Below are 26726 nucleotides of genomic sequence, written 5' to 3'. Positions count from 1 at the left end.
CAGCTCCTTCCATATAACATCTCTGTTATATATTCCAGAATAATTGCCCTGTTCTCATCAGTCTTACAGTACTGACTGATGAGTGGTCTGCTATATTTGCTAAGGCTATGGTACTGCTGCTTGTGCATTTGTAACACACAGAAGTTTATGTATGCAGAATCCAGTTTCCCTACTGGCTGTCTAGACCTTGAGCTTAATGTTCATTCTAATGTGCTGACCCTTCAGCCCAGCATGACCATCAGAGCTGGTAAACCCCAGGGTAAATGCTTGGGCATATAGGTGAATTTACGTTGTGGATCTCTTAGGACAGACCCATGAAGAGGCCTTCCAAAGTGTTAAGATATAACCATTATCTTCATAACTTAAAACACAGTGCTTAGTACATTACAGAAGCTGAAGGAAAATAATTATCTGGCTGAGGAAAGACTGAGAGTTTATTCATCAATCTCTGTAAAGGGCTCTGATATTCTTGGATATAATGTCCATAGAAAGACAAATGGTCACTTTCATCAATCCAACAGTTATATTTGCATTTCTTTTCCACAGTTACAAGTGCTATGTATAGTAGCAGAAATAAAAAAGAAAAACCTAAAGAACAAAATACGTCTTTTCCAAACTCCAGACACAGTCACATCACCCAGAGCATCTAGTAGAAAACAGCATGGTAGTAATAATGGCTACAGCATGCCTTTGTGTCACAAAAGTTTTTAATCAAAATCGTGAACTCATTCAACAGTCTCTTAGTGCATATTTGATAATTTTAACAAAAAGCTAAACATTGCACAGATCTCAGGAGGAAGCCTCCTGCTCTTTTTGCACTCCTAACAACCTTTGACATAATGAGGTGTGACAAATTGATTTAAAATGTAGTTGCAGGAAGAAGGGCAGGAAAGCTCTGCTCTGCCTTGTGGGTGTTGTAGTCTTTTTGCTGCCTATCTGCCTAAGCAGCAATAGGAAGCTGGACTCTCAGTCCCATAGCTCCCGCTAGAGCCTGCTGCACAGGCTCAGAGACCATATGCTAGGAGGGGGGTGACTACATTGTGTCTATTGTATGTTTTTTCTCCCCCCCCCCCCCCCCCGGCATTTTGTACATTTCACGGGAGGTTTAAATCGGGACTGAAAAGCATGGCAGATGAGCAAGAAATTATGTGCAAACTCGAGAGCATCAAGGAGATCAGGTATGTTTGCTTTGTGCCGCATCAGTTACACCAAGCGGCTTTTTTCTCGGGGGAGCGGAGGAGTTGCATCGATGTGAAAGTAGCTATTGTGCTACTGAGGGAAAGAAAACCACCGCTGGGCTTTATGATAAGAGCTGAAAATACGTTTTTCTAAGTAGGGAAGGAACATCTGCTGCTGGGAATCGCCGCTGGTATGCGCAGCGAAGGGCGGCAATGGTCGTGCATTTCCAGGGAATTAGTCCGGAGTGCTAACACGAGAAGGAAGAGTGCGCGGGTGGGAAGGACGTAGCAGCCCCACGCAGCTGGGGGAGTGGTGTCGGGCCGCGGGTGGTTTTCCTGAAGCCCTTTGAATTCTTATTTCTTATTCCTGAGGCGCTCTGTCATAAATCGACTGTTTTGCCCCACTCCCTCCCCGGCGGGAGCCGCGACGGGCTGGGAGAGGAAGGGAATGGCCCGGAGAGCGGAGTACGACACCGAAAGCCGAGGACGGACGTGCCCCCGCGGACGGCACGTCTATCCGAGCCCGGCCGGGCAGGGCGACGCGGCGGGCGCCGGGCGGAGACCGGTGGGGCGGGCGTAGGGCTGCTCAGCTGCCGGGGCGGCCGGCGGGCCCTGTCCGGGACGGGGCGGGGGGGGGTGGTTCACGTTCAGCTTTGCGCTGGGGCTGCGGCCTGCGGCGGAGCGGGGAATTCGCGCGCCTGTGAGGAGAGGAGACGGGAGGGGAGCGGCCGAGCCCGCGGAGCAGCCAGCGCCCGGCCGGCTCCTTTCAGCCCCGCCGTCCCGCTTGCCCGAAGGCTGGGAGGCGGCTGAGGCGGGCGGGGAGGCGGCTGAGGCGGGCGGGGAAGCCCCGCGGCCGTCTCCCTCGCCGCCCTTCTGGCCAGCACCCCGAAGCGGCGAGCAGGGCGGCGAGCGCCGGGGCGGCAGGGGCTTGCGGGGGGCGGCGGCGGATTGGGGGGGGGGCGGGACCCGCCGCGCCGGCACGAGGCTGCCCCCGCCGCCGCGGGTCCCCGGCGGGAGCCGCCGCCAGGCGCGCGCGGCCTCGCTCCGCGGCGGCACCCAGGCATTTGTACGGCGCGTCCGTCCTGCGCTGAACCGCAGGGCGCGTTGGAAGAGGGGGGCTCCCAGACAACGGGGGCCGGCACCCTGCGCGCCCCCGTTAGCTTTAGGTAGGGCATTGCGCTCTTTGGCTGAGGGCACTGACCTTCAGGATAGGGCCGGAGCTGGATACTCTGAGTAGGGATTCGCGCTTCCGAAAGCCAGAACGCGGCACAAAGACGGTGCGGGCAGCGACTCGGTGTCGCTGGGAGGTGCAAGGCACGCTGGCGGCGGGTAGCCCCAGAGCGATGAGAAGCGTTCTGGGGACACGACAGCTGGAGAGGGACTATCGGCGAGAGAGGGCAGGGGACAAAGGCGCTGCCGCCAGCAGCGAGCGCAGGCGGTCACAGGGACTTCTGGCCGCTAACAGCACCTCTGAGAAGCGCATTTTACCCATGGAAGAGGTGAATTAGGCAGCAGCGTATGGGCCTCGGCCGCCCTCATGCAACGCCACATCCCACAACGATTTGTAGAAAGAGATGGGACAACGCATACTTTGCAAAGTAAGAACAATGCTCTTCTACTCAACTGTTAGGCAGGCTCTGTTTTAAAATACAGATCTAAATATGGCCCACGACAGTTTGTGGTCTAATTATTATAACACCTAATTTAAATATCTCATTAAATTATCTTTTCAGAGAGAGTGGTGTCCCGTAGTTGGAAATTTACGGTGTATTCATTTTGCTGATAACATATTCAAAGGTGATATATAAACTGTAATTAAGACATTTTTGCTATTAGTTTGGGGCTTAAGGTGCTGTAAAGGTGACATTACTAGCTTTAGCGTACAATGAATTACCGAGAAAGTTGCCTGAATATATTTTAAATTAAAAAAAATCAATGTCAAAAAGTCAATCCTACTTGCAACACTGATGTCAATTTTGAGCTGCCTTTAACAAAACTTGATCAAATAAACCTATTTTTTGATCCCCAAATCTTTTAAAAGGAGCTTACATTCTGTGAAGAATTCCCTTCAAAATAAACATGAGAATTTCTTATGTTTACAGACACACCTTTGACAGATTTGGCAGGCTTTATTTTAATCTGCATTCCATATATTATTCTACAGGCAGAGAGGAAAAAAGCCCTCACAATCAAAATCAAAGAAATTGCCCATTCCTGTAGTGGATCTCTATCACTTATTAAAGGCAGCTCAGCTGGGTTTTTGAAGGCATTCTGGGATCTGATTTTGAAGACCTGTATCTATAATCCATATCTGTATCTATAGATACATACTTACAATTTGTAGTCAATGGAATACTGCTGTCAGTAAACCTATGTATATGCCCACAATCCAAATGTATCTCCACATGCTTATTTTCTATGCATTAAGTAGTTGAACAGAAATAACCCCAGTCACAAAGTTAAGCAAATACCTAAAGACTGGACCTCAGTGTTCTGACTGGGAGGAGATAAAAGAGAATGAGAGTGAACTTATTGATGACAGATGATAGTTTCACTGCTTAATGCCCTACTGGGACGCACTTAGTGACTACTGTCGTCAACGCAGTGGAAGAACTTAAATAGAAGGGAAAAGAAAAGGAGGGCAGAATTCATTAGACAGTCTAGAAATCACACTTACGGTTTCTGTTTTAAAACATTACTGCATGTTGCTTCATGCTAACAGGAAGAGTTCTAATTTGTGTGTGCTTTTTCTTTCCTAATATCAAAAGCTAATCATTTGGACTGAAACAATCCCCTGCAACGCATTTGTTGTCGCAGTTTGGCAGAGGATGGCAGCCAGTGACTAGTAACAGTGAGGAAACTGATCTATTTCCATGGTCTTAGGTGAATGCATGCCATAAATACAAGAGAGGAAACAGGGAGGAAATTGGGGACAAATACTCCCAGTTTCAGTAATCAAAGCTGCCATTACTAAATAAATGTTTTAAGTAAATGGGAACAATGAGACTTGATGAAAACAGAGGTAGATGGTTGGATGGTACTTTTTAGTGGGATATTGCCACATTTAAATGGAAGGCAGAGTGGATCTCTTTTACTGGTTTAAGTCCAATATTTACATTCAGACTAGTATATGCCATTGTGTAGTAAATGACAGAACACCTCCAATGACATTAAAGATTACAGTGTTGTAGCTACATACTTGAATTCTATCTATATCCAGGCTTCTTCTGCACTTCATTCACAAAACATTCACTAGTTGACTTATTATTCCAACAGGTATTTTTTACTCTAGTGGTGAGATACAGACTTTTCAGAACTGGAATGACTGCATACCTTTTAAAATAGACGTATGCTCACAGGTATACAACTCATATTTTCTATAATAAACGTACTATATGAAACAAGGTGAACTCTATGGTGAGCTACAGTACAGACATAATAATCATACTTACCAAGTGAATTTTATCAAATTTGTTTTTAAATATGTCTTCCACAATATCTGTAAATGTCTCTGAGTGACCTCTGACGTGACCTTATTTGTCACTGGCTTTTTCTCTATCTGTCTTTGGTCTGGTATTTCTATTCTTAACAGTCATGGGTTGCCATCACTGGGAATAGTAATCCGTATTTCCTACGACTTATATATGTCGGGGAAAGAACTTTACTGTTAAGATTATTTCTGAGGTACCAATGCAAGGCAGAATTTTGTCTTATTTTGTTCTAAGGAAACAAACAGCAGCCCCTCTGACCTTCAATTTTTTAATTGTTCCATTTTAAATCTCCTCCATTTATATTATGCCTACCAGGCAGCCCATTTCTGAATACATATTGGAGGAATTATTTATGACACCGTTTTTATCTCTTGCAGCTTTATAAAGTCCTAAAGTGAGAGAGGGAGGAACCCTGGTCACATTACTGGTTATAATACCTGGAAAAGATAGCCATAATTAGTTGTCCCAGGGACTGACTCTGCTTTCTGCCACACTCTTCAGCAAATGGTGGAAGCCCATTGTGCCAGTGATGTTTCACGCACTCAGGAAAAGATTACCAAAACTAGGTACATAAGCAGATACTGAACTCAGAAAGACTGATTTGGAAACAGAAATGAGGGGACTGAGAGGAGGATTCACAGGCACAACATCAGAGCCTCCCCAAGAGGGATGGCGACAGGGTAAGCTTTGGTCATATGAAAGCAAGAATAAAATCTATACAGGCACCTGCCATATGCTTTAAAGAAGAGTCCTCAGGCTAGCTTTAAAATGTCTTTGGGAATTTTGGTTGGAGTGAGAGAAAACAGTAACCCTGTTAAAGCCCAGGGTACATATATTCTCCTATTCTTACAAGTATGATATAGAATAACACTGAGATAAACCATCCATTTCTCAGTGCTGTGGGAGCAGTTTCAGAGAGAGCCCGTGGGGACTGGGTATGGAAACAGTTTGTAAAGGGAACAAGTGCCCCACAGAGGTGTAGGAATCTCCTTTCCTAGAAATGGGTGATAGACCAGCTCCCTCCAGGGGGTTCAGTGCCTTCTGCTCCCATTAAAAACGTCAGACCTGTGTTGCTTGCTTCAGTGGGAGCAAGTCTGGGCCTAGTGGGAAGGGGAGTCACACACCCAGTTCTAGGATCGGGGTGAAATCCCTATTCTGAGATTTCATTGCTAATCTGATAGGCAGCTTCCTATAATCTACATGCTGCGTTCTATAGTCAGCTTTGCTGCTTATGGTGAATTTGAATCAAACTTACCCCACTTTGCATTGGGATAGGAATAGTGTATTTAATATGAATGCAAACCTCTTCCTCCCCAGACCCCTCTTACATCATGCCTGTAGAAAGTCTACTGTGTTAGTCAGTACTGCACTTGGAAACCAATATGGATTTAATTGTACTAGGCATTAGGTGACTAAAAAGGAATGCTACATTCTTGTTTGTTTCACGCAAGGTACAGCAAGGAGTTGTGGAATGCTTGATTACATGCCTGAAATGTGACATTGCAGCCTCTTGTTAGAAACATTTAAGTGTTGTTGGCACATTGGTTACCCAGTATCATATTCTAACTTCCAGTGCAGGAAAAATAACTAAGGCCTCTTCATTAACTAAATTGCAGGAACAAGAACAGTTTGTTTGTTCTGTTCAACAGCTTGGACAAGTGTTGAATCGCAACAGCGGTAGGCTGTTCTGCTGCTTAAAACTGTCTGACGACTGAAACTCATGCTCCTTCATTATTAGCTTTGAAGAGAGAGATAAGGACTGAGTATCTAAACATTTTTGCTATGGAATTATGGATTGGCACAAATGAAAAAAAAAATCAGAATGCAGGATATGGGTAGAAACATTTACAAATATGTGACAGGTACTAGATCTTAGCAAAGAACCGAGAGAATGCAGTTACTTGCAAGTGGGATGTTGATGGCCAGTGTCATCTGAGTTTTTACTATTCCAGTATGTCATTGCTCTGGAATTTTCTTTAACCTGAAGTTGAAGTTAGTATTTTAGCAGCTTAAATTACTGTCCACATAGTTTTAGTCAGTGTATATGACACTGTAATCACCTCCAATTCATTTTACATTTCTCAGAATCCTGTGCTAAACCTCCCAGATTTTCTGGATTTCTCCATTTTGGAACTAGGGTTTAATCTGAGTTAATTGATGCAGTAGAACTCTGTTGGTACAAATTCTCTGAATCTACAGTAACTGTTCAAGTCTGACAGCGTTCTCTTAATTTCATAATTCTGTATAAGAATTCTCATAGCACTGAAAAGCTCAGCAAAAAAGCTGGGATTAGCATTCAGTTCTCTCATTGCACCTCATCCTTTTTCAGACACGTTTAGTCTCACCCTTGTCTATTACTGCTATTACTTTCTTCCATCTATTCACATATAAAGTGACAACTCGCAAAAGTACGTTGCAGTGACTTACTGCTGTCTCTCTATATTTTTAATTATCATTGGGATCCAGGAACAAGACTTTGCAGATGGAAAAAATAAAGGCACGACTGAAAGCAGAATTTGAAGCCCTGGAGTCTGAGGAGAGGCACCTGAAAGAATACAAACAGGAAATGGACCTGCTGCTGCAAGAGAAGATGGCCCATGTGGAGGAGCTGCGACTAATCCATGCTGATATTAATGTGGTATGCAGCTGCGGGCAGCCTAAGACACAGTTGTATATGAATCATTGTGGAATTGTGCACATCAGTGAACTACCACTGGTTCAATAATCTGGACTTTACAACACCATCCTAGGATCCTACAAAGAGTGCAAAGTAAATTTACCTCAGGATAATTGTTTTTTGCCTGTGTGTGTAGGGCAGGATATTTTGTAATGTTGACATAGTAAGCATTTGTACCAAGAGGGTAGATAACTAAGCCCATTGTGGCTACAACTTTACCAGTAGCCACAGTAATGTCACTCTGGCAGTCCCATAGAAAACTGTTCTTCCTGTTAATCTTTTCTCATTTAGCACCTGGAAACTGAGAAACTTTGGCAGCTAGGTGAGACTTTTGATCGGAGGTTTTTGGAAGAAAAGAGTTTTTGGGAAGCTGACCTTGATCACCGAGTGGAACCACCAAACATTAAGAAGCACCAGCCTGAAGGGAATTAATACAAATAAGAGAAAAACACTTTATAAACAAGATTAGCGAATTAGAGGGACTAAATGGGGAATGTATTTTTAAACCTGCAGTTTTTACATCATGTTAGGGCACTTACATGACTGTACAGTGGTTTCTAGCTCCGAAGGTATCTGTGCTTTGCACCAGAAGAAAAAAGCTCCCACACTGTAAGCAAGTACAAGCTATGTACTTGATGTGCAGACTGCATTTATTTATCACTTGAAATGCCTGTTCTCCTACCCAGCTGCATAACTTCAGTCTGTTTCATCCTCTCCTCTTTTTCCTGTAAGACTATCTTTTTCTCTGCTGCTTTTCCCATTCACTGCAGTAAGAAAAGCAGGAACCTTTCCTTAGCTTGTTTGTTAACTTCTAACCATTGGTGTTCAGGTATCTTAGAAACACAGAAAATTAGTTTATTCTACTTTAATTTCTTTTTTTAATGTCCCTTGAGAGTTTTCCATAGCTCCTCACTTGCTGACTTGTCTGTAGCCCGTCTACCTGCTTTTTCTGTTGTTCAGAAGGTCATATAGGTTGAGTGCACCTTTTTTAAATGAAAATGCAACTCGTGTGTCACTTTCAGTTGCTTCTTCCTTGCTGTTTTCATCCTCCCAGTATCTTAACTCTTTGTTTTACTATTGCATTGTCTCCAATCTTTTCCAACTTGAGTGAGAAAAATCTCATCTTTCTGATACAGTCTCTTGCTGAATCAGAGAGCTATAAAGGAACAGTTCTTTAAAAGCACGCTCATGCTCCTGTTTCAGATGGAGAATACTATCAAGCAGTCTGAGAACGATCTCAACAAGCTCTTGGAATCTACTCGTCGCTTGCATGAGGAGTACAAACCCCTGAAGGAGCATGTAGATGCTTTGCGGATGACTCTGGGATTGCAGAGGCTGCCAGATCTATGTGAGGAGGAAGAGAAACTGTCCCTTGAGTAAGTCTCCAGAGCAAGCATTATGTGGCTTTATAGCTTCTCTCGATTCTACTGGTTATTTTGTTATTTTACTTTTGTTGGTAGAACTTAAGAGGTAAGCATGAAAAAAAAAAGTTAACAAAAAAGGGATGTGGGAGCACATGTATTCGATAACATTCAGTCTGAATTTGTTCAAAGTTAAATTTAGATTATTCCAAGCTGCAAACCCTACATATGGCATGCAAAAATTCAGGGGTGATTTGTTCTCTGGATTTTTATATCGTATGCTGCTTTTTCTAGCAACCTTTTTTTTCATGAAAATAATTTTTTTTTTTTTGCTTGTTTAGCAAGCAGAGGTAGGAGGCAATACAAGAAAGGGATACAAAACAAGTATTCTTCAGTTGGTTTGTGCTATTGCTAGTCAGAATTTTACTTTTTGCTGCATTCACATGGCAGTGGCATTTAGCCATATACATACGATTGGCAACAAGTAAGTTTACCCTAGCCGTGGAACAGATTTGGATAATAAATTACAGTTTCATTTTTAGGTATAACCTAGGTGGGAGAAGGTGACAGAATTAGCTACTATTCAAAGAACAGTGTCCTTTGTTTAACAGATCCGTTTTAAATGCAAGTGATGTTTTAAGAAACTTAGATTTCTCTTAACACCCAGCATTATTTGGCATCATTTTCACAGACACACAGTTTTCAAGATTTCTTTTGCATTTCTTCAGAAATGCTGTCTTCCATTCCAAGCACCTTGACACTACAAAGAATGTATTAATCTATTGCATACAAAAGTTATTCATTTTAACAGAACAAAATATAAAAACTAAGTTTGACAGAGGTGCATGTAAAGCTGTTAAAGATTAAATATATATGTTGTCTATATTCCATCCTATTAGATTTATGTCCAGTTGTACATCAAGATACCTTAGAAGCTGACAATCTGGAATCTGGCTGAAGTGTACAAATGCGGAGGAGAACACCACCAATTCTATTTATGAACCAGTCCAAGTGGTGTCTAAGTGTAGGCAATTTGACTCTAGTGGAGGAACATGATAGGGAAAAGTGATCCATTATATTTTAACACAAAATGTCCTTTACAAACTGATGGAATACTCCAGAAGGTGGTTATATTTTTTGTTTTTCTTTTGTCTAGCTACTTTGAAAAGCAGAAAGCAGAATGGCAGACAGAACCACAGGAGCCTCCCATCCCAGAGTCTCTGGCTGCAGCTGCAGCGGCTGCCCAACAGCTGCAAGTGGCTAGGAAACAAGATACCAGACAGACAGCAACTTTCAGACAACAGCCACCTCCAATGAAGGTCAGGAGATGGAATGCGTTGTTTATTCTCTTTTGTCATTGGAATGTATTATGTTTATAAAGTTGACCAATATTTACGAAAAGGAGAAATGGTGTGTCCTGATTCTGATTTTTTCTTGCAGTGGTTCAAATCAAGAGCAACCCCAGTAGACTTAAAAGTAGTAGCACCAGTCATCAAGGGTTAAGGGCAAGGCTCTGTATTATTTGACTCCTTTATGACTGAAGAGTCTCCATCAGCAGAGATGTAGGCAATTCCCACTTCTCTTGTGTTTCATGTGGGAGAAAGGCATGTAAGGAAAAAAAAATGCTGGGCAGAAGAAAAACTAATAGCTGGGAGTTAATCCCAAATGGATTCCTATTAGAAGCAATGCACGTATTTTATGAAGGAGAGTAATTACTGATGGTACAAATTACGAGGAAAGGTGATTGTTTCTGCACTTCTTGGGATCTTCAAGTCAAGACTAACGTATGGATTAATTTAACCTAACCACAGGCACTTAAGTGACAGTTTTACTCACCTCCTTCTGTAGTCAGTAAAAAGAGCTAAGTAATTCCATAGCAATATTCATCCCACCCAAGTTCCAAAGATTCACTGACTAAGGCGGCAAACTGATGTAGTTACACTCCATAGTTATGTGCTTACTATCTGGAGTTAGGCCATTGAAAAGCCTTTCTGAAAGTCATATGCTTCAGTCAAATGGAAGTTAAAGGGCTTAGTATGGAGCAAAAGGGCAGGGTTCTGTATCCTGTGTTAAATATGTGGAATTCATCTAATCACCCGCTCCTGCCTTGAATTCTGTGACATCACAGTTGGCCTTCACTGTAATTTCTCTGACTCAGTGAGTTATTACACATGTAAACATCTTTAAAACATGTGGAATGTTTAACACAAAATAGAATTTAATGTTACAGTTATTGATACATGCCTGAACCATGTGTCTGCTGAACCATAGTTTCAATTCAATGAGATACTCTATTTTTTCAGTTGTCCTGAAGTTACTGTACAATCCAGAGACCTGGATCATATAGAATGTAGCATTGGTTTGCCTTTGAAGGCAAGAACCCTTAGTTATTTTTTTCTGTACTGTAACTTAGAATATGATACTCAATAACCCATGTAACAATGCCACTTAAGTGTTTCTAACAAGAGGCTGCAATGTCACATTTCAGGCATGTTTATCGTGTCACCAACAAATTCATCGAAATGCGCCCATATGCCCGCTCTGCAAAGCAAAGAGCCGATCTCGGAATCCCAAAAAGCCCAAGAGGAAACAGGATGAATGAAACCCAGAAGACTGACAAGCAAACATGTGACCTGTTCCAGTACTCTTCCAGTAGAACTGCAAATGTGGCCAGACTTTACTGAAGTGCAGACTCAAGTATGACCGACCCATTGTTTTCTATTTAATGCAATGTAAGCACAATGTTCCTGTTCTGTCTTAATTTCCTTCCAGTCCTTAGGATTTGGTTTTAGGAAAGTAAGTATTACTGGTGCTACAGTTTAACATTTCAATCATTCCATCTTCTGGACTCATAAACAAAGTAGAATTCTTAGGCACGTATCCTAAATGCCAGGCTATTCCTATTAGCCAAATGCGATTACCACAAATGCTTTTATGTTGTCTTTTTAAAAACAGATGTTACTAAAAGATTATTCTGTTTTCTCCTGGTAACAGGAGACTATTTGAAGTGCTGAAATAGCAGACTGTCTATTTCACTCAAGAACAATTTGTTTACCAAGCTAGTAAGACTGCATAGGTTTGGGTATCCAGTAGAGCTCTTTTTATACAGGAAATGTTCAGGGGAAAAAAAGAAATTGGTTTTACAGGAAATCAGTGCATTAAGGACACACGTGAGATTTGATTTACTGGAGTTTGATTGTACCATTCCCTCAAACGACTTAAAATTTGGAAGGGGGAATCAAGTTGCTGGCTGTGTATGAATTTCTAAAAATGATGTAATTTGTAATGCTTTAATGTCTTAATATGGTATTATTTTCAGCAGTCAGAAGACTGATTGACTGAAGTACAAGGCTCAAATGAACTGTATTAGTGGTCCGCCTAGGCTCTATGGCCAACCAGCTCACTGTGGTTCTCTAGGAAACATGCATGAAATATCTCAAACCTCTATGTGCACAGACTGCAACATCAGCCATTCTGCACATCTTCTATTCCTGGTTTCTACAGCCAAAATCTCCCTTGGCAGACTTACCCTCCACTGGAGCACAGGGAAGTTCTCTAACATGCACCAGGAACAGTGTCAACTAAAAATGATGTATTTCACCACAGCTGCCTGGCTTTGGTGTCATCGTCCTCCCTCAACCAAAACTTCCTATTTTTGTATCTTTTAATAGGGCATTGTCAAGTAAGCTTTATTTCAGCCCAGTTTTTTCTTCTTGCTCTCTACATGTGCCAAAAGTACCCTGACTAAAGGATCCTTCAGACCACTCCCTGTATGCGTGTCTTCCCTTTGTTTCACCTCATGTAACAACAGTTCCTCCAATGGGGACAATGGCAGTGACCCAGCTACAGAACCAGGGCTTAAAATTTACTAATTTCTAATCCCAGTTTTTTTACTGACTTTGTTGATTAAATTGATCTCAAGTATTAAATATTCTTTTCACTAACTTCAGGAGGCAGGGACTGCTGGTTTACATTCTTCTCTCTGTAGCCCAGGTTTTCCTCTACTATTATGCTGGAGTGGTTATACTGAGAACTTTGCCTGTTAAATAGGAAGAACAGGGAAAACCCAAGTCCCTGCTCAGAACTTTGCTAAATACTGGGGATTGTAGAAATCCACATAAACCAATTTTGCTGGCCAAGTCACGTATGCTGCCATTAATTTCCCAACTCCGCCACAAAGTACGCGAATATGTTATTGAATATAGTCTTGTAATTTATGCCAAGTTCAGCTGGTATTCTCCCATTTTAATGTTTCATAGCCAAATAAACATCTGTCAACAGCAGAGACAGAATGTGGACCATGTGCCCCTGAAAACATGTGAAGAGCGGATTCTGCTACTTGAATTACTGGGATTCAGTCTCTGTGAGACAGCAATAACGGAGGATAGTCTGACCCCGTGCTCCAAATGGCAGTAGTGCGCTAAGTCTATTGTTATGCATGTTTCCTAACACAAATACTGGATTCTACTTTTAAATGTCAAGAGTGGCCATATGCTGTGTGCCCTGTTCAGAGCAATTCCTATTAGGTTTAAGGGAAAATGCACACAGGGTTAAAGGACAGTATATAAGCTCCCCCAAAGTGCACGCATAAGAGCAGCATACTTTGACAGCTGTACATAAATTTAAGAAGTAGTGACAATGGAGAATGGGCAAATGGTCTGCAATGAAGTAGTGCGAATAGAAGGATAGATTTGTAGAAACTTCGACTTACAGTTCTGAAATAGATAGGGTTAGTCATAGCTGCTCTCACTTCACTGTTACTTTGCCAGGTTCATTCTTTCTTGGGAGATCTCTAGAGCTCTAAACTGAAGTATGCTTAAGGAAAACCGTTTACTAATTTAGTATGGCAGTTTCGTATTCTTACTTTTATAAACTAGTCTCTTGTGCCGTGTTTAACAAGTTTTTTTTAAAAAAAAGAAAAAATGTGAATATGACATACTGTGTTTGTATCAATAATGTACTAGCGTTTACAAATCTGTTTTCACAAGTTCTGCCATATGAATAGCATGAATTGCTGAGGATGAGTCTAACCAAGTATGAGTCAACAGTGTGCCCTGGCAGCCAAAAGGGCCAACTGTGTCCTGGAGCGCATCGAGCACAGCATAGCTAGCCAGTTGAGGGAGATGATTGTCCCACTCCACACTGCACTGGTGCAGCCTCGAGTACTGTGTGCAATTTTGGACGCCTCAGTGTAAGAAGGACATCTGACTATTAGAATGTGTCCAGAGGAGGGTGACCAAGATGGTGAAAGGCCTCAAGGACAAGATTTACGAGGAGCAGCTGAGGTCACTTGGTTTGTTCAGCTTGGAGAAGAGAAGGCTGAGGGGGGACCTCAACGCGGTCTACAGCTTCCTCAAGGGGGGACAGCGGAGGGGGAGGTGCTGATCTCCTCTCTCTAGTGACCAGCAACAGGACACAAGGAAATGGAATGAAGCTGCATCAGGGGAAGTTCAGGTTGGACATTAGGAAAAGATTCTTCACTGAGAGGGTGGTCAATCAGTGGAACAGGGTCCCCAAGGAAGTGGTCACGGCACCAAGCCTGTCAGAGTTCAGGGAGCATCTGGATGATGCTCTTAGTCATATGGTTTAGTGAGGTAGTCCTGCGAGGAGCAGGGAGTCGGACCTGATGATCCTTATGGGTCCCTTCCAACTTGAGATAGTCTATGACTCTAACTATTTCAAGGAGACAAAATCTGTATTATGCATTAAGGGATCCTGGGGGTGGGGGGAGGGAGGGAAGCAGTATCTTTCATAGGGAACCAGTATTCTCCTTTTCTCTCTCAGATTAATTAAGGAATTTTAACTGAAGAGCTCTTCTTGTGACAGCCCCAGGCCCTTTTCTCCCAGGCACCTTTCTCAAGAGACTAGAGGGATAATTATGAAATATTGATTTACTGTTTTTTTAGGCAGAAGAGGAAGCTGTCTGAAGTACAGTTCTTACCACAAGTCTACTGCAGTTTTGTTCCATGGAGCAACAATGGCCTCCTCCTTTGTACCTAAGGTTCTTTGAGAATACTTCTTCACTTGGCTTAAATTCATTCTTATTTGGGTTAAATTCTCTTAATAGCCACAAAGAGATGCTTCTCAAAGCTTTCAAGACTTTTATATTACTAAAGTCTTGTTTACCCCGGCTTTGTCATTCGCTTTTCAATGGGCATTCAAGAGACAACAAAATCACTGGATTCTTTTGTTATAGATGGTTTCCAGGGTCTTTTCCTGGTTCCCCACTCTCCTCAAAGGATAGTCCTGTTGTTCTGCAACCAAATGGAAAAAAAAAAAAATCACAAGCCTCTCCCCCTGCCCCCCACCTTAAGGTCATGCTAAAAGGATGTGAACACTCTATTGTGTCTAAAGCCTTTGCTGTAGAAATTTTCATACCCAAGCTGGGGTAGATCAGTTGTTCAAACTTCAGTGCCAAGGACCCCATTAATTATAGAGAAAATGTAAGCCAAATTTTAATACTTGCACTTCCTGAATTCAATTTCAGCTTTCTAAACAGGACACTGACTGAACCTGCCAGTGGCTTCAAGTTACAGAATCTAATTTTGAAAGAATAGCCATTGATGTGTTACTCTAAATAGCAGACATTCAAGAAATTAAGACTTTACTAGCACTTTAAATAAATAAAAGTGCTTTCCTTTATTTTACAGTTTTCTAATTCCTCCGACATAGGTTTTCATTTTAGCATTTAGGTATTTTAGCAATATCTGGCATTTTCACTGGCTTCTGTGTTTTAAATATTTTACTCCTGTGCCCAGTAGGAGTAAGAGTGTGCTACCTGTTTAATTTGTCTGTACAGTCCTTTTTAATAAATGTTTGTTTCATGTCATGCTTTCTTCCTGCAGAGTATCTTCACATCTGTTACTTGCTTATGCTACTGAGAAGCAGCCATATCCCGAAAGGTAAAACCCAGTTCTCTAATTTTACAGGACACAATTAGCCAAAATTCCGTTATACCTTTATAGAAAATTTATGGAGATAAATATGGGGAAAGAAATATCTGTTCTAATGAGCTTTAGACAATAGAAAGGAAAAGGAGATATCAAGACAGGTTTTAACCTAGCCAAACTTCTCAGTCACATTTCTGGAACACAAACCACTGTGTGCTTAAGCTCCCAGATTTCTGCATCTGCATAAGAGTCATAGAAACAGTGTCTAATTCCCCAAACCAGGTGCTTCTGAAAGAAACCTATCCTCTGCTACCGCTGGCTACTAACACTGGAACTGGATAGTTTGCATGGATAAAAATGCCTAATTTGCACTTGCAGGTGTCCAGTTACGAAACTCAAACAGACCCAGAAAAATAACGAGGAAATCGCGTCCCTCTGCTGCAGTTCAACCACTAAAAGCTCTGACTGGGGTGTTTATTTCAGTTTGCGACCGATTCACAGAGCTTCAGCGTGAACTAGTTCCCAGTCAATTTGAACTAATTCAAACCAAACCATTCTTAGGTAGCAACAAGTCTTGCTCAGACAGGTTTCAGTTTAAAGAAAAGAGTCATATCCAACACCTTCTGTCAGGTGCTAGATTGCCAAGAGGCCAAAACCCTGATGTATTCTTCACAGTTCTTTGCTACGGAGGAACCTCCTGTTTTGTTTTGCTTTCTGAAGTTAAACTGAAAGCAGCAAGAGACGTGATTCACTCTCTAATTTAAGGTAGGGGATAGCTGTCTTCCAAAGAGTCCTGCTTTGCCATTAGAAGATTGTATCTTCTGCTAGTGCTTGCTGAAAGTTACTTCTCAACAAACTGGTGACTGAGGAGCTTACGGGAGCACTCCCTAACCCAGCTCTGTCAGGAAAGCCCACCTATGATGTACACTGGCAGCAAAGGAGGTAACCTACTGCATGGTAATGAAAACAGTTCTGAGAAATAACCTACTCCATTGGCTTCAGAGAAGAATGTCTGTCCCAGACCTCACAGAGCTCAGAACCTGAGCTTGGTTAAATATAAGCAGCATGATTTTTTTTTTTCCATAGGTACTGTCTTCAAACACACATAAACCACAAAACCCAGCAATTGCCCTAATCTTCCTTTGTACCATGACAGCCATTCCAAGATAACAGAAATTATTTTGACTTCTGTTCATTTTGTTTACTGCTATCTGAATTGTTCAAACTTTGAAACATCCTACACTAATCTCTGTTCGTCCAGCTGCTCTTTCCAATTCCTTAATCCTAACCCCAGCTGTAACATTACTTACAACATCACTCACAAAACTAAAGCACTGACTCGTACCTTCCTAAGAACTAACCCTGAAATATTCTCTGTAATTGACATCAGCTTCAATCATATTTTCCTGAGCTTAGCAAGATCCTGCAGTGAAATAAGCTCCCAAACCCCTGATCTTACCAACTCAAATGTAGCATTAAAAAATCACCTAATATATTTCAAGAAAAAAAAAGTAAAAGCACCGAATCTTGTGCCAGCCTTAAATCCACTCCTTAAAAATTTCTACTATTGTGTTCTTCAGCCTTCACTCTCACTAACCTTACTCTAACTTCCCCCTCTTCCCAGAAACCAGTAAAAAACTGGAAGATCAGTGATATCTACTTATTTGTGACCCACTACAGATCTTCAGTGTCTTGCAGTACTTCAGTTTTTCCACTTATTCTCTCCCACTGCCTAATTCTTTGTTCTTTGCCCTCCTTCAGTTGGCACTTTTATATGTTTACCACCAAGACAAAATTGTCCTGACCTTGTAACAATAACTGAATCCAGTAGACCACAGTAGATGTCACAATGAGGAAGGAAGGAGAATACTGGAAATACAGCCTTTTTTAAGCTGCAGTCAAAATGGTAATTTGTATAGACAGCTAAAGACTCATTTTCTGAATGGAAATAGAGCTTTAGAAGGGCTTTTTTTGGGTTCCCGATGCACAAAAACTTCTACCAGAGTATAAACTTTACGTGCATGTAGTCAGAAGAGATGATTTCTTACACAGGTTTTTTCTAAGAGGTCTGCAGCATCTCAGTTCTGTTAGTTTGCTATACTGATCAAGCAGACAGAAGTTGCATTTCCAATGGTTTAAGCTTCAAAATTAATTCCACTTAACATAAACATCATTAAATACATAGTCTTATCAGTGATATAAACCTCATTTAATTCAGCCAAACACAAGTACAGTCATCTGTGTTGAAGCTCTGAGTAATGGATGAAAACTGCATGTTTCTGCATCCATTTTCCTGGAAAACTACTGCCCTCTGCATCCTTATTTCCATCTTTTTTCAACTTACTTTATCTAAAGAGATCCCCAAATAGTCTCTGTTTTTCAGACAAATGTCATCATTCTTTGGTTTGTTTTCATTCATATTTGTAAGAGAATAACAAAACCTGAAAAGGTTGAATCAGTGAGCAAACCTGGTTCTGCCACAGCTCCAAGCAGCTTCTGGTGTTCTTTTGCTCAGTAATCCCCCTCAAACTTTCATACAGAAACACTTAACCCACATTTCTTTCAATGCCTAACTGCCTTAGAAAAGTGATACCACTTAACTGATTTCCTGCTGTTTTAAACCTATTACCTTTTTGATGTCTCCTGTACTTGGATGCTTGCCTCAAAGAAAATGACTGAAATGAACTACAGTACTACTGTGTCCAGCTGCTTCTCTTCAAGTGTCCTCCTTTGGAGGATTACCCTGCAAAACAAAGCAAAAAAGAATGTTGAGACCAATTAGGCTATCATACTTTCAGAGCACTTTTCCAAAGCTTTAACTGTGATTGATGGAATAACCTCTCATTACACAAAGCTACACAATTCTGTTACCGAAACATAAATAGTTTGCTTTAGGTTGACTGCTTGGCATGTTCTGTTGTTCTTTTGGTTTGTTTTTAAAGCTTTGCTGGGCTAGAGAGCCAGACATCTCTAGTTCTTTCTGCTTTTACAACACATCCAGTATTTAAAGTTGGTAATTAATAGTGCCCATTATCCCATCAGCTGGAGTAACACATTGCTCCTTCCCCAAGGATGTGCCTAAAACCCATGCTGTGTCCTGCAGCATGGCTGAGATTTCGCACAGCCCTTCAGTGTTCTCTCTGGCTTTTCCTGACCCTTTTATTTTTTTAGGCTATTCCTTAGCTTGAAGTTTTATCTTCCTGTTCCCCTTAAGGATTCTGCAGTGTGATACTATACCAGAGTGGGCACATTTAGAGGGCTATATAGACAGAGCATTCTGAAAGATGGCTTGGAAAAAAAGGAGAAAGCACAAACAAACAAACAACAAGCAAACATTATCTATGCATCCACCCATCATCTTATTCACCAAAAGATGCTGAAAATTCCTTTTTCTCCAATAGGAAAAAAAAAAAGGAATTTTTGTGGGGGCGGAACACAGATCCCATCTAACATCCATCAGAAAACCTTTCAGAAATCAGTCTTGCAATTAATAACACCAAGCTGTTACTACTTCGGGCCTTTGGGGGCAGGGTTTGGGGCCGGTGGGGGGGGGGTCGAGGTTGGCAGTGGACGTGGGGCCGGGGGGCGCGCTGGGGCAGGCGTGGGGCTCTGAGCTTTTGAGGGGGAGCGCCGAGTTCACTGCCACAACACGGCCCTTGCCCTCCCCCGCCTCCGATCCCAACGCTCTCGGCCCACGCCGGGCCTCCCCGGGTGGCACATCCCCGACTCACCCGCTCCCAAACCGCCCTCCGGCCTGCGGCGACGGCCGCGGAGCCGCCGACCAGCCGCGCCGCGCCTTCCCGCCAGCGGCGGCGGGCCTTGCCGGCACGGCACGGCCCCGGCCGAGCGCCCCGCCCCTCCGGGAGCAGCCCGCGCCCGGTGAAAGCCTCCCCGAGGACGGCACCGGGCCAGCCTCCCGAGCAAACCGCGCCCGCCGGAGGCATGGCGAGGTTGGGCAAAGAGCGGCCAGTCAAACCGACGCGCACAGCAGCCACGGACCTTCTCACACACTCACAAAGGTATTTAGTTACTCTGACTCGTGCCAACGGAAATGGGGAAATTCGTTACCCTGCGGGGGGTCTAGGCTTGTGACGTTTAAAACGAGAGAGAGAGAATATCCCACCTACCCACCCCCTCCAAAAGAAAATAACCGAAGGACCCAGGTAAGCTTGGTAAAAGAATGGAAAGACAAATGCATGCTGTGCCCGGTGATTGGAACACCTGATACTTAAAGTTAGCAGAGAAACCCCAAGGTAGATGACCTCTCTGAAGGCACACCTTTGTGCCGCAATCTTGCCTGTGTATTAAGTAGGCTGCTGCTCCCTGCTATAACGGCATCCAGTACCAGCGAGGCCATGGCGAGAAATTGAGGACGCTACAGTATTTACCAGAAACATTGGCAACACATTGAGAAAATCATTCAGGGTGAGGATCGCAGAGCGTGCAACTAGAATGAATACTCTGCACAAAGGCCTGAGCTGCCCAGCAACTCTTGGGGCACAGCACGTACTTACTGACCATGAAGCCTATTTTCAGAGCCTAAGTTCTCACGGTCTGACTGAACATAATCACTGCTTGTGGAATACAGCACAGCACAGCAATATAGAGCTGTGGGTGTAAGCCTAGAGTAAGAGTGAAAGAAAAGCATGCATGCATTGAAGACAGAAGTTACAAGCCATATGATATTCAGCCACTGTAATGAACGGGTTAACTTTGTTCATGAAATCGAGAAGGGGGAAGAGACATATTGAAGAGTTAACATATGCCTTGTGTAAATAACAAAGCTTGCTTAAGTGATGCGTAAAGGTCGCAGGAGGAGGGCAATGGCTATAACTTACTAGATAAGGGGGGAAAAGAGCAATGGCTATAACTTACCATATAAGGAGGGAAAAGAACAACAGCTATAACTTACTAGATAAGGAGAGGAAAGACAACAGCTGCAATTTACCAAGACTGTATTTCTCCACGTCAAAAGACGTTCTACATCAAAGGATACTCATCCTTGAGAAAATTTACCGAATCTGCATAGTAACAAACCTGCACGAATGAAGAAAGAAGAAGCAGGACAAGGCAGAGACTTACAAGAAAGGGGTACATGAAATGTATGTAAGGAATGTAACAGTAACATAAAGTTGCGGGCCTATGGCGGAGCATTGCCTCCCCGGCCGCCCAGCGCTGTTTTGCTCTCTTATCGCTTGCTAATAAATTCGATTTTTTTATCCAATACAAATTGGCTCCTCCAATTTGTCACGAGTGTTTATAACAAATTTGGTGCCGTGACTCGGATCCGTGTTCTTTGGTGCGGACCCTCGCAAGCGGGGAGGCACCCTATCCTTGGATAGCCCCGTCTTGAGGAGGTGTCGTCGCCACACCCTGGACCCGCGAACCCCTTTAAATTACGATAACTGAGCAAAAGAACCTGCAGGACCCCTTAAATTTTGTGCACGAAGACCAAGCGAAGACCCAGGAGCGGGTGAGTATATAAAGTGTGAGCCGTTTGGTTGGGGTGGTTATCCCGAGGTGCGACTGTGTGAGAGGTCTCTCTGAGATCACGCGAGTGCGGACCCTCCAGTAGTGCAGTTCTCGTAGCCCGCAAGGGAGCGAGTCACGACCGAGGGAAAGTGAGTGTGTGTGTGGATAAGGGCACCTCGGAAGATGGGACAGAGGAAAAGCAAGCCCTCTGGTCCCATGGGGATGGGGAAGGGAAATAAGTTACCAGACATACCCCCTGATAGTCCCTTAGGCCTGATGATAAGATATTGGGACAGTTCACCAAAGAGAAAGGATAAGTCTAAGGAAAAAAAATGATCAATTATTGTATTGAGATTTGGGGTGGGAAACCTTTCAGCAATCCTCATGTACTTTGGCCTGTGTTCGGGTCCCCTGAGGATTGGGTGTGTCAACAATTAAATATATGGGTAAACAATAAAAGACCACCAGCCAGCCCAGAGGAGAGTGAATATGCTGCCTTATGGATTCCCCAATCTTGGGAGCCGTCATTCGTCTTTGCCTTAAGGGAAAACAGATCAGATAAACCTCGAAAAAATGATGAGGACCCCCTTTGGCTCCCTCCCTATGCCCCTCAGGCCCCTCCGCCTCAGGACCCACCCCAAGGCCAGGAAATAGCCCAGGCCCGGGGCGGGTCAGATTCGGAACCTGATTCCCCAATCCCGGCACCCCCTCTCAGAAGGTCTGCACGTAATAGAATAATGCGAGGAAAGGAAAGATTGTTTCCTCTTCAGGAAATGTTGATGCCTGGTGGGGATGGACAGGGAGGACCAAGAACGGGGTATGTGGCAGTCCCCCTTAATACAGGGGATGTAAGGGAATTTAAGAAGGAAATGGGGAATCTGTTAGATGATCCCCTGGGGGTAGCCGAAAGGTTGGATCAATTCTTGGGACCGAATTTGTACACGTGGGATGAATTACAGTCTATCCTGGGCATATTATTTACCGTAGAGGAAAGAGACATGATTAGAGGGGCTGGGATGAAAATGTAGGACCAGCAGCATCAGGCTGGTCCGGCGGCGGATCAAAAATGGCCCTTAAATCGGCCAAACTGGAATAATCAGGATCTGGCTCATAGGAATAATATGTCAGACTTGAGAACAATTATAATTCAGGGGATACGGGAATCTGTTCCCCGAGGACAGAATATTAATAAAGCCTTTCATGAACAGCAAAAGAAAGATGAGACCCCAACGGAATGGCTTGAAAAGTTAAGGAAAAGTTTCCAGCTATATTCTGGGGTGGACCCTGCCACTCCTGTAGGACAAGCGTTGCTGAAAACTCAGTTCGTGGCCAAGTCGTGGGGAGATATTAGGAAGAAGTTGGGGAAAATTGAGGACTGGCAGGAGCGGGGGTTGGATGAATTACTTAGAGAAGCTCAAAAGGTGTATGTGAGGCGAGAAGAGGAAACGGAAAAGCGACAGACTAGGCTGCTGGTTGCAGCGGTAAGAGAGGGACAGAAAGGTGTGATAATGAGACCCGGTCGGCCTCGGGGGGGCGGGGATAAGGAAAGAATCGGGGGGAGAGGAGATAAAGCCGTGGAATGTTTTTATTGCGGGAAAAAAGGACACATGAAGAGAGAATGTAGAAAAAGGATTCAGGATGAAAAAGTGTTTCGGGAGGATTAGCGGGGTCAGGGGCTCTATGTGCTGAGGACCCCTGATAAGAAAGAGCCCTTAATAACTTTAAAAGTGGGTCCTCAGCGTCAGGAGGTGATCTTTCTTGTAGATACCGGGGCCGAAAGGTCTACGGTACAATCATTACCTCCGGGATGTAACATATCTGAGGATAAAGTTAATGTAATTGGAGCAAAAGGGGAACCTTTTAGGGTCCCCGTTATAAAAGATGTGGCGGTGGAATCAAGTTACAGATATAGAATCGGAATGCTGTTGTTGGTACCTGAAGCAGAATATAACTTATTAGATAAGGATTTAATCATAGAAATGGGGATTCGGGTGGATGTGGAAAAGGAAGAGTTGAAAATCAGGCTTTGTCCCCTTACAGAGGTGGACAAGAAGCAAATTAACCCTGAAGTGTGGTATACTCCCGAAACAGTTGGAAAACTGGATATTGAACCGTTTGAAGTGGTTATTAAGAACCCAGAGATTCCAGTGAGAGTTAAACAATATCCCTTATCTAATGAAGGGAGAAGGGGACTAAAACCTGAGATTGAAAGACTATTGGGAAAGGGGGTACTCGAACCCTGCATGTCCCCTTTTAATACCCCGATTTTACCAGTAAAAAAATCTGATGGTAGCTATCGGCTGGTGCATGACCTAAGAGAAATCAATAAACGGACTGTCAGCCCGTTCCCGGTAGTGGCAAACCCACACACCCTGTTGAGTCAATTGGGGCCTGAAAACCAATGGTATAGTGTAATAGATCTTAAAGATGCATTCTGGTCATGCCCTCTTAAGGAGGAATGTAGAGATTATTTTGCCTTTGAGTGAGAAGACCCAGACACTCATAGGAAACAGCAGTTAAGGTGGACTGTATTTCCCCAAGAGTTCACGGAATCCCCAAACTTATTTGGACAAGCCCTAGAACGGATTCTACGGGAATACCGGTTGCAAAATGGAGTCGTGCTAATACAAATTGATTTTACTGATCTCCCTAAAGTAGGGCGATATAAACACTTACTTGTATTGGTAGACCACCTCACTCATTATGTCGAGGCGTTCCCTACTGCTGGGGCAACTGCCAATACAGTGGTAAAAATACTTTTAGAGCATATCATACCGCGATATGGAAATATTGAAACTATTGATTCAGATAGAGGCCCACATTTCGTTTCCAAAGTAATAAAAGAAGCTCTAGCCCCCTTTGGAACTAAGTGGGAGTTCCATACCCCGTGGCATCCCCAAAATTCCGGGAAAGTAGAACGAATGAATGGAGAAATAAAGAAGCAACTAAGTAAGTTAATGATAGAAACCAAAATGTCCTGGGTAAAATGTTTGCCAATTGCTTTATTAAATATTCGGACTCAGCCCCGAGCGGATACTGGAATTTCCCCATTTGAAATGTTATATGGCATGCCCTATGATATGGAATGCCCAGCCAATTATCCTACTTTAGATGAAGATAGTATTAACCCTTATATTGTTCAGATAATGAAAAAGAGAGAGCGATTGCGAAAGAAGGGAATGGTAGTACAGAAGCCACCCTTAGATATATCCATACATTCAGTGAAGCCAGGTGATATGGTATTAATCAGAGCCTGGAAAGAATCCTCTCTAACTCCTAGGTGGGAGGTGCCCTTTCTTGTTTTACTTACCACAGAAACCGCTGTCCGAACTGCAGAATGAGGATGGACTCATGCAAGCAGGATCAAAGGACCAATTCGGAGTTCTCATTGGGAGGCGACCAGAGACCCTGACAGCTTGAAAATCAAGTTCTGAAGAAAAGTGGAGGAGTGAGACTGTCTTTTGTAAAAATCCTCACTGTATATGTTATCTTTGTATGTTACAGGTGTAAACTTTGTAGAGAAAAGTGGTGGACACATTGCTCCTATGGGTATTCCCCTAGTGACATTTGCCACGAATGTTATAATTACGAACAGGAATTAATTGAGCAAGCATTATGTGTGGGAATATCAACTGGGAAAATTATAAAAGACTCCAAAGAATGGTGGGATATTTTTGCTAAAGGCATAAACCCTGAGAAGTGTTGTCTTTATGTAAATGAGTTATGCCCAACAAAGGCTGAAATAGTGCAAGTATCCCGCAGACGAACAGTGGTCAGAGTGGGGTGGGGAGCTTGGGAAGTGAAGGATACAAACTGGGACGCATATAAGTCAAAGCAAAGTAAATATAAAGGAGGTTCCCCTGAAGAATACGACTGCTGCCGAGAAGATGATACACCTTGCTGCTCTAAGCAACAGAGTAGGCAAAGAGGGCAGAGACGTACTGCTGTGGGGATTAAGGTTGATGAACTACCTCCAGAGAAGGCTTACGGAGCCTCTTGACTTATTACTCCCAAACAAAACGTCCTCAGAGCTTCCCCAAAGTCTCCCATCTCTCACCAGGGATGAAGACAAAAATCAAAATGATTATCAGCACCCTCGGAATACCTGTCGCAAGGGTAAAGGGACACCACTTTTCTCAAACTTGAGATTAAGCACTTGGATGATAGGACTGTTACTAATGCTAATAGAGACAACCCAAGGTAAAGGGAACCCCCACCAACCTTACAAATGGACGCTCTATAGGTGGGAGGATCAAAAGATACTACAGCAAGTAATTGCTGCCGGGGCCCCAAGCTTTAATCAATCCTTATGTCAAATCGTACCCAGGAACCCATGTCTACATAACTTAGGCTTTTACTTTTGTCCCAGTTCTAACCCTGGAAAGGGGTATTACAACCATCCCGACTCTTACTATTGTGCTTATTGGGGTTGCGAAACTATAGCTTCTGATTGGATTCCTGGGGGAGGTCCAGATAAATTCCTATCTGTAGGGTGGGGACCTCATGGATGTACACCTGCTTCACATGGTTGGGATGGAAGCCAAACAGGACTATGGAGTGGAAACTGCCCATATATTTATATTAATATAACCAACCCGAAAGATCCTGCTTGGTTAACCGGGAGAACATGGGGAGTCAGACTTTGAAAACCAGGCGCAGATTCAGGGGGAATAATTACGATAAGGAAAGAGCTGGTGCCAAATGAACCCTCTGGTGTAGGACCAAATTCGGTCGTAACAGAGGAAGATGATAGTAACAGTATTGTACAGACTGCTACTATCCTCCCTAACATAGACATCGCTGAAAACAATATCTCAGGCGTATCAACAAGAATCAACCCATTGTGGGATATGCTCCAAGCCAGTTATCAGGTACTGAATGCCACCCACCCTAATATAACTGAGCATTGTTGGTTGTGTTACGACATTCGACCGCCCTTTTATGAAGCTATTGAGGTGGACAGTAGATTTAAAAAGTCCAACGGAACAAATCCAGCTCAGTGTATGTAGAATAAAGAATCTGGATGTAAACAAGGGATAACAATGTCCCAAGTATCGGGAAAAAGAAAGTGTATCAAAAATGTCCCAAAGGACAAACGACACCTGTGTAACACAACTCGCAAATCAGGAGAAATAACAGCTGAGTGGTTAATTCCTGCAGATAATACTAAGTGGATTTGCTCCCAAACTGGGGTTACACCTTGTATATCCCTAAAGGTCTTTAATTAGACAGCTGAATATTGTATACAAGTAGCTGTGATACCTAGGCTTATTTACCATCCCGAAAGTTTTGTTTATGACTATCAAACTACTCAGGCCCATCACATACAGAAACGTGAGCCCTTTACAGCCCTCACGGTAGCAACTCTCATGGCAATCGGAGCTGCTGGAGCTGGTACAGGAATAACCTCCCTCGTACAACAAAATAAAAAAATTTCAATCCCTAAGGGTAGCGGTCGACGAGGATTTGGCTAAGATAGAAGAGGCCATGACAACCCTAGAACAGTCTGTTAGGTCTTTATCAGAAGTAGTATTGCAAAACAGACGGGGCTTGGACTTAATGTTCATGCAGCAGAGGGGGTTATGTGCAGCCCTACGGGAGGAGTGTTGTGTATATGTTGACCATACTGGAGTAGTTAGAGATACAATGGCCAAGCT

At 43.2% G+C, this 26726-nt stretch overlaps 2 protein-coding genes across 20 annotated transcripts in view; one reads left to right on the top strand and one right to left on the bottom strand.

The window, feature by feature from the left end:
* The window catches only part of ZC3H12B (zinc finger CCCH-type containing 12B), an 88858-nt gene that overhangs the window by 44778 nt on the left and 17354 nt on the right, over nucleotides 1–26726 (bottom strand). For 7 of the 17 annotated variants that reach the window (XR_005931031.1, XR_005931033.1, XR_005931035.1 and 4 more), the window contains one exon: nucleotides 17785–18340. The exons of 9 other annotated variants lie outside the window; for them this stretch is intronic. The gene's annotated coding sequence lies outside the window, so the exon portion shown is untranslated. Of the gene's footprint in view, nucleotides 1–17784; nucleotides 18341–26726 lie in introns of those variants that run through there. One more of the 17 variants, XR_005931032.1, reaches the window with a different exon arrangement.
* Nucleotides 1002–15536, top strand: ZC4H2 (zinc finger C4H2-type containing). 3 transcript variants are annotated; one of them, XM_029996404.2, is made up of 5 exons: nucleotides 1002–1178; nucleotides 7136–7307; nucleotides 8550–8722; nucleotides 9864–10026; nucleotides 11196–15536. In XM_029996404.2, exons 1-5 carry the CDS (start codon nucleotides 1126–1128, stop codon nucleotides 11307–11309), a joined length of 675 nt encoding a protein of 224 aa, XP_029852264.1. In that variant the 5' UTR covers nucleotides 1002–1125; the 3' UTR covers nucleotides 11310–15536. The 3 variants fall into 3 exon arrangements, with proteins under 3 accessions (XP_029852264.1, XP_029852263.1, XP_040974924.1); XM_029996403.2 differs by lacking the exon at nucleotides 1002–1178 and adding an exon at nucleotides 2219–2776; XM_041118990.1 differs by lacking the exon at nucleotides 1002–1178 and adding an exon at nucleotides 5077–5349.

This window comes from Aquila chrysaetos, chromosome 21 (assembly GCF_900496995.4).
Source record: "Aquila chrysaetos chrysaetos chromosome 21, bAquChr1.4, whole genome shotgun sequence".
NCBI classification, from domain to species: domain Eukaryota; kingdom Metazoa; phylum Chordata; class Aves; order Accipitriformes; family Accipitridae; genus Aquila; species Aquila chrysaetos.
This window is presented reverse-complemented; position numbering and strand designations above follow the sequence as displayed.

What these genes read in the sequence shown, in the direction of transcription:
- ZC4H2 (XM_029996403.2), top strand. Translation starts at nt 2,697, where the DNA reads ATGGGCCTCGGCCGCCCTCATGCAACGCCACATCCCACAACGATTTGT. An exon ending in GACAACGCATACTTTGCAAA is followed by an intron (nt 2,777 to 7,135) that starts GTAAGAACAATG and finishes ATTGGGATCCAG; the next exon opens with GAACAAGACTTTGCAGATGG. An exon ending in AACAGCCACCTCCAATGAAG is followed by an intron (nt 10,027 to 11,195) that starts GTCAGGAGATGG and finishes GTCACATTTCAG; the next exon opens with GCATGTTTATCGTGTCACCA.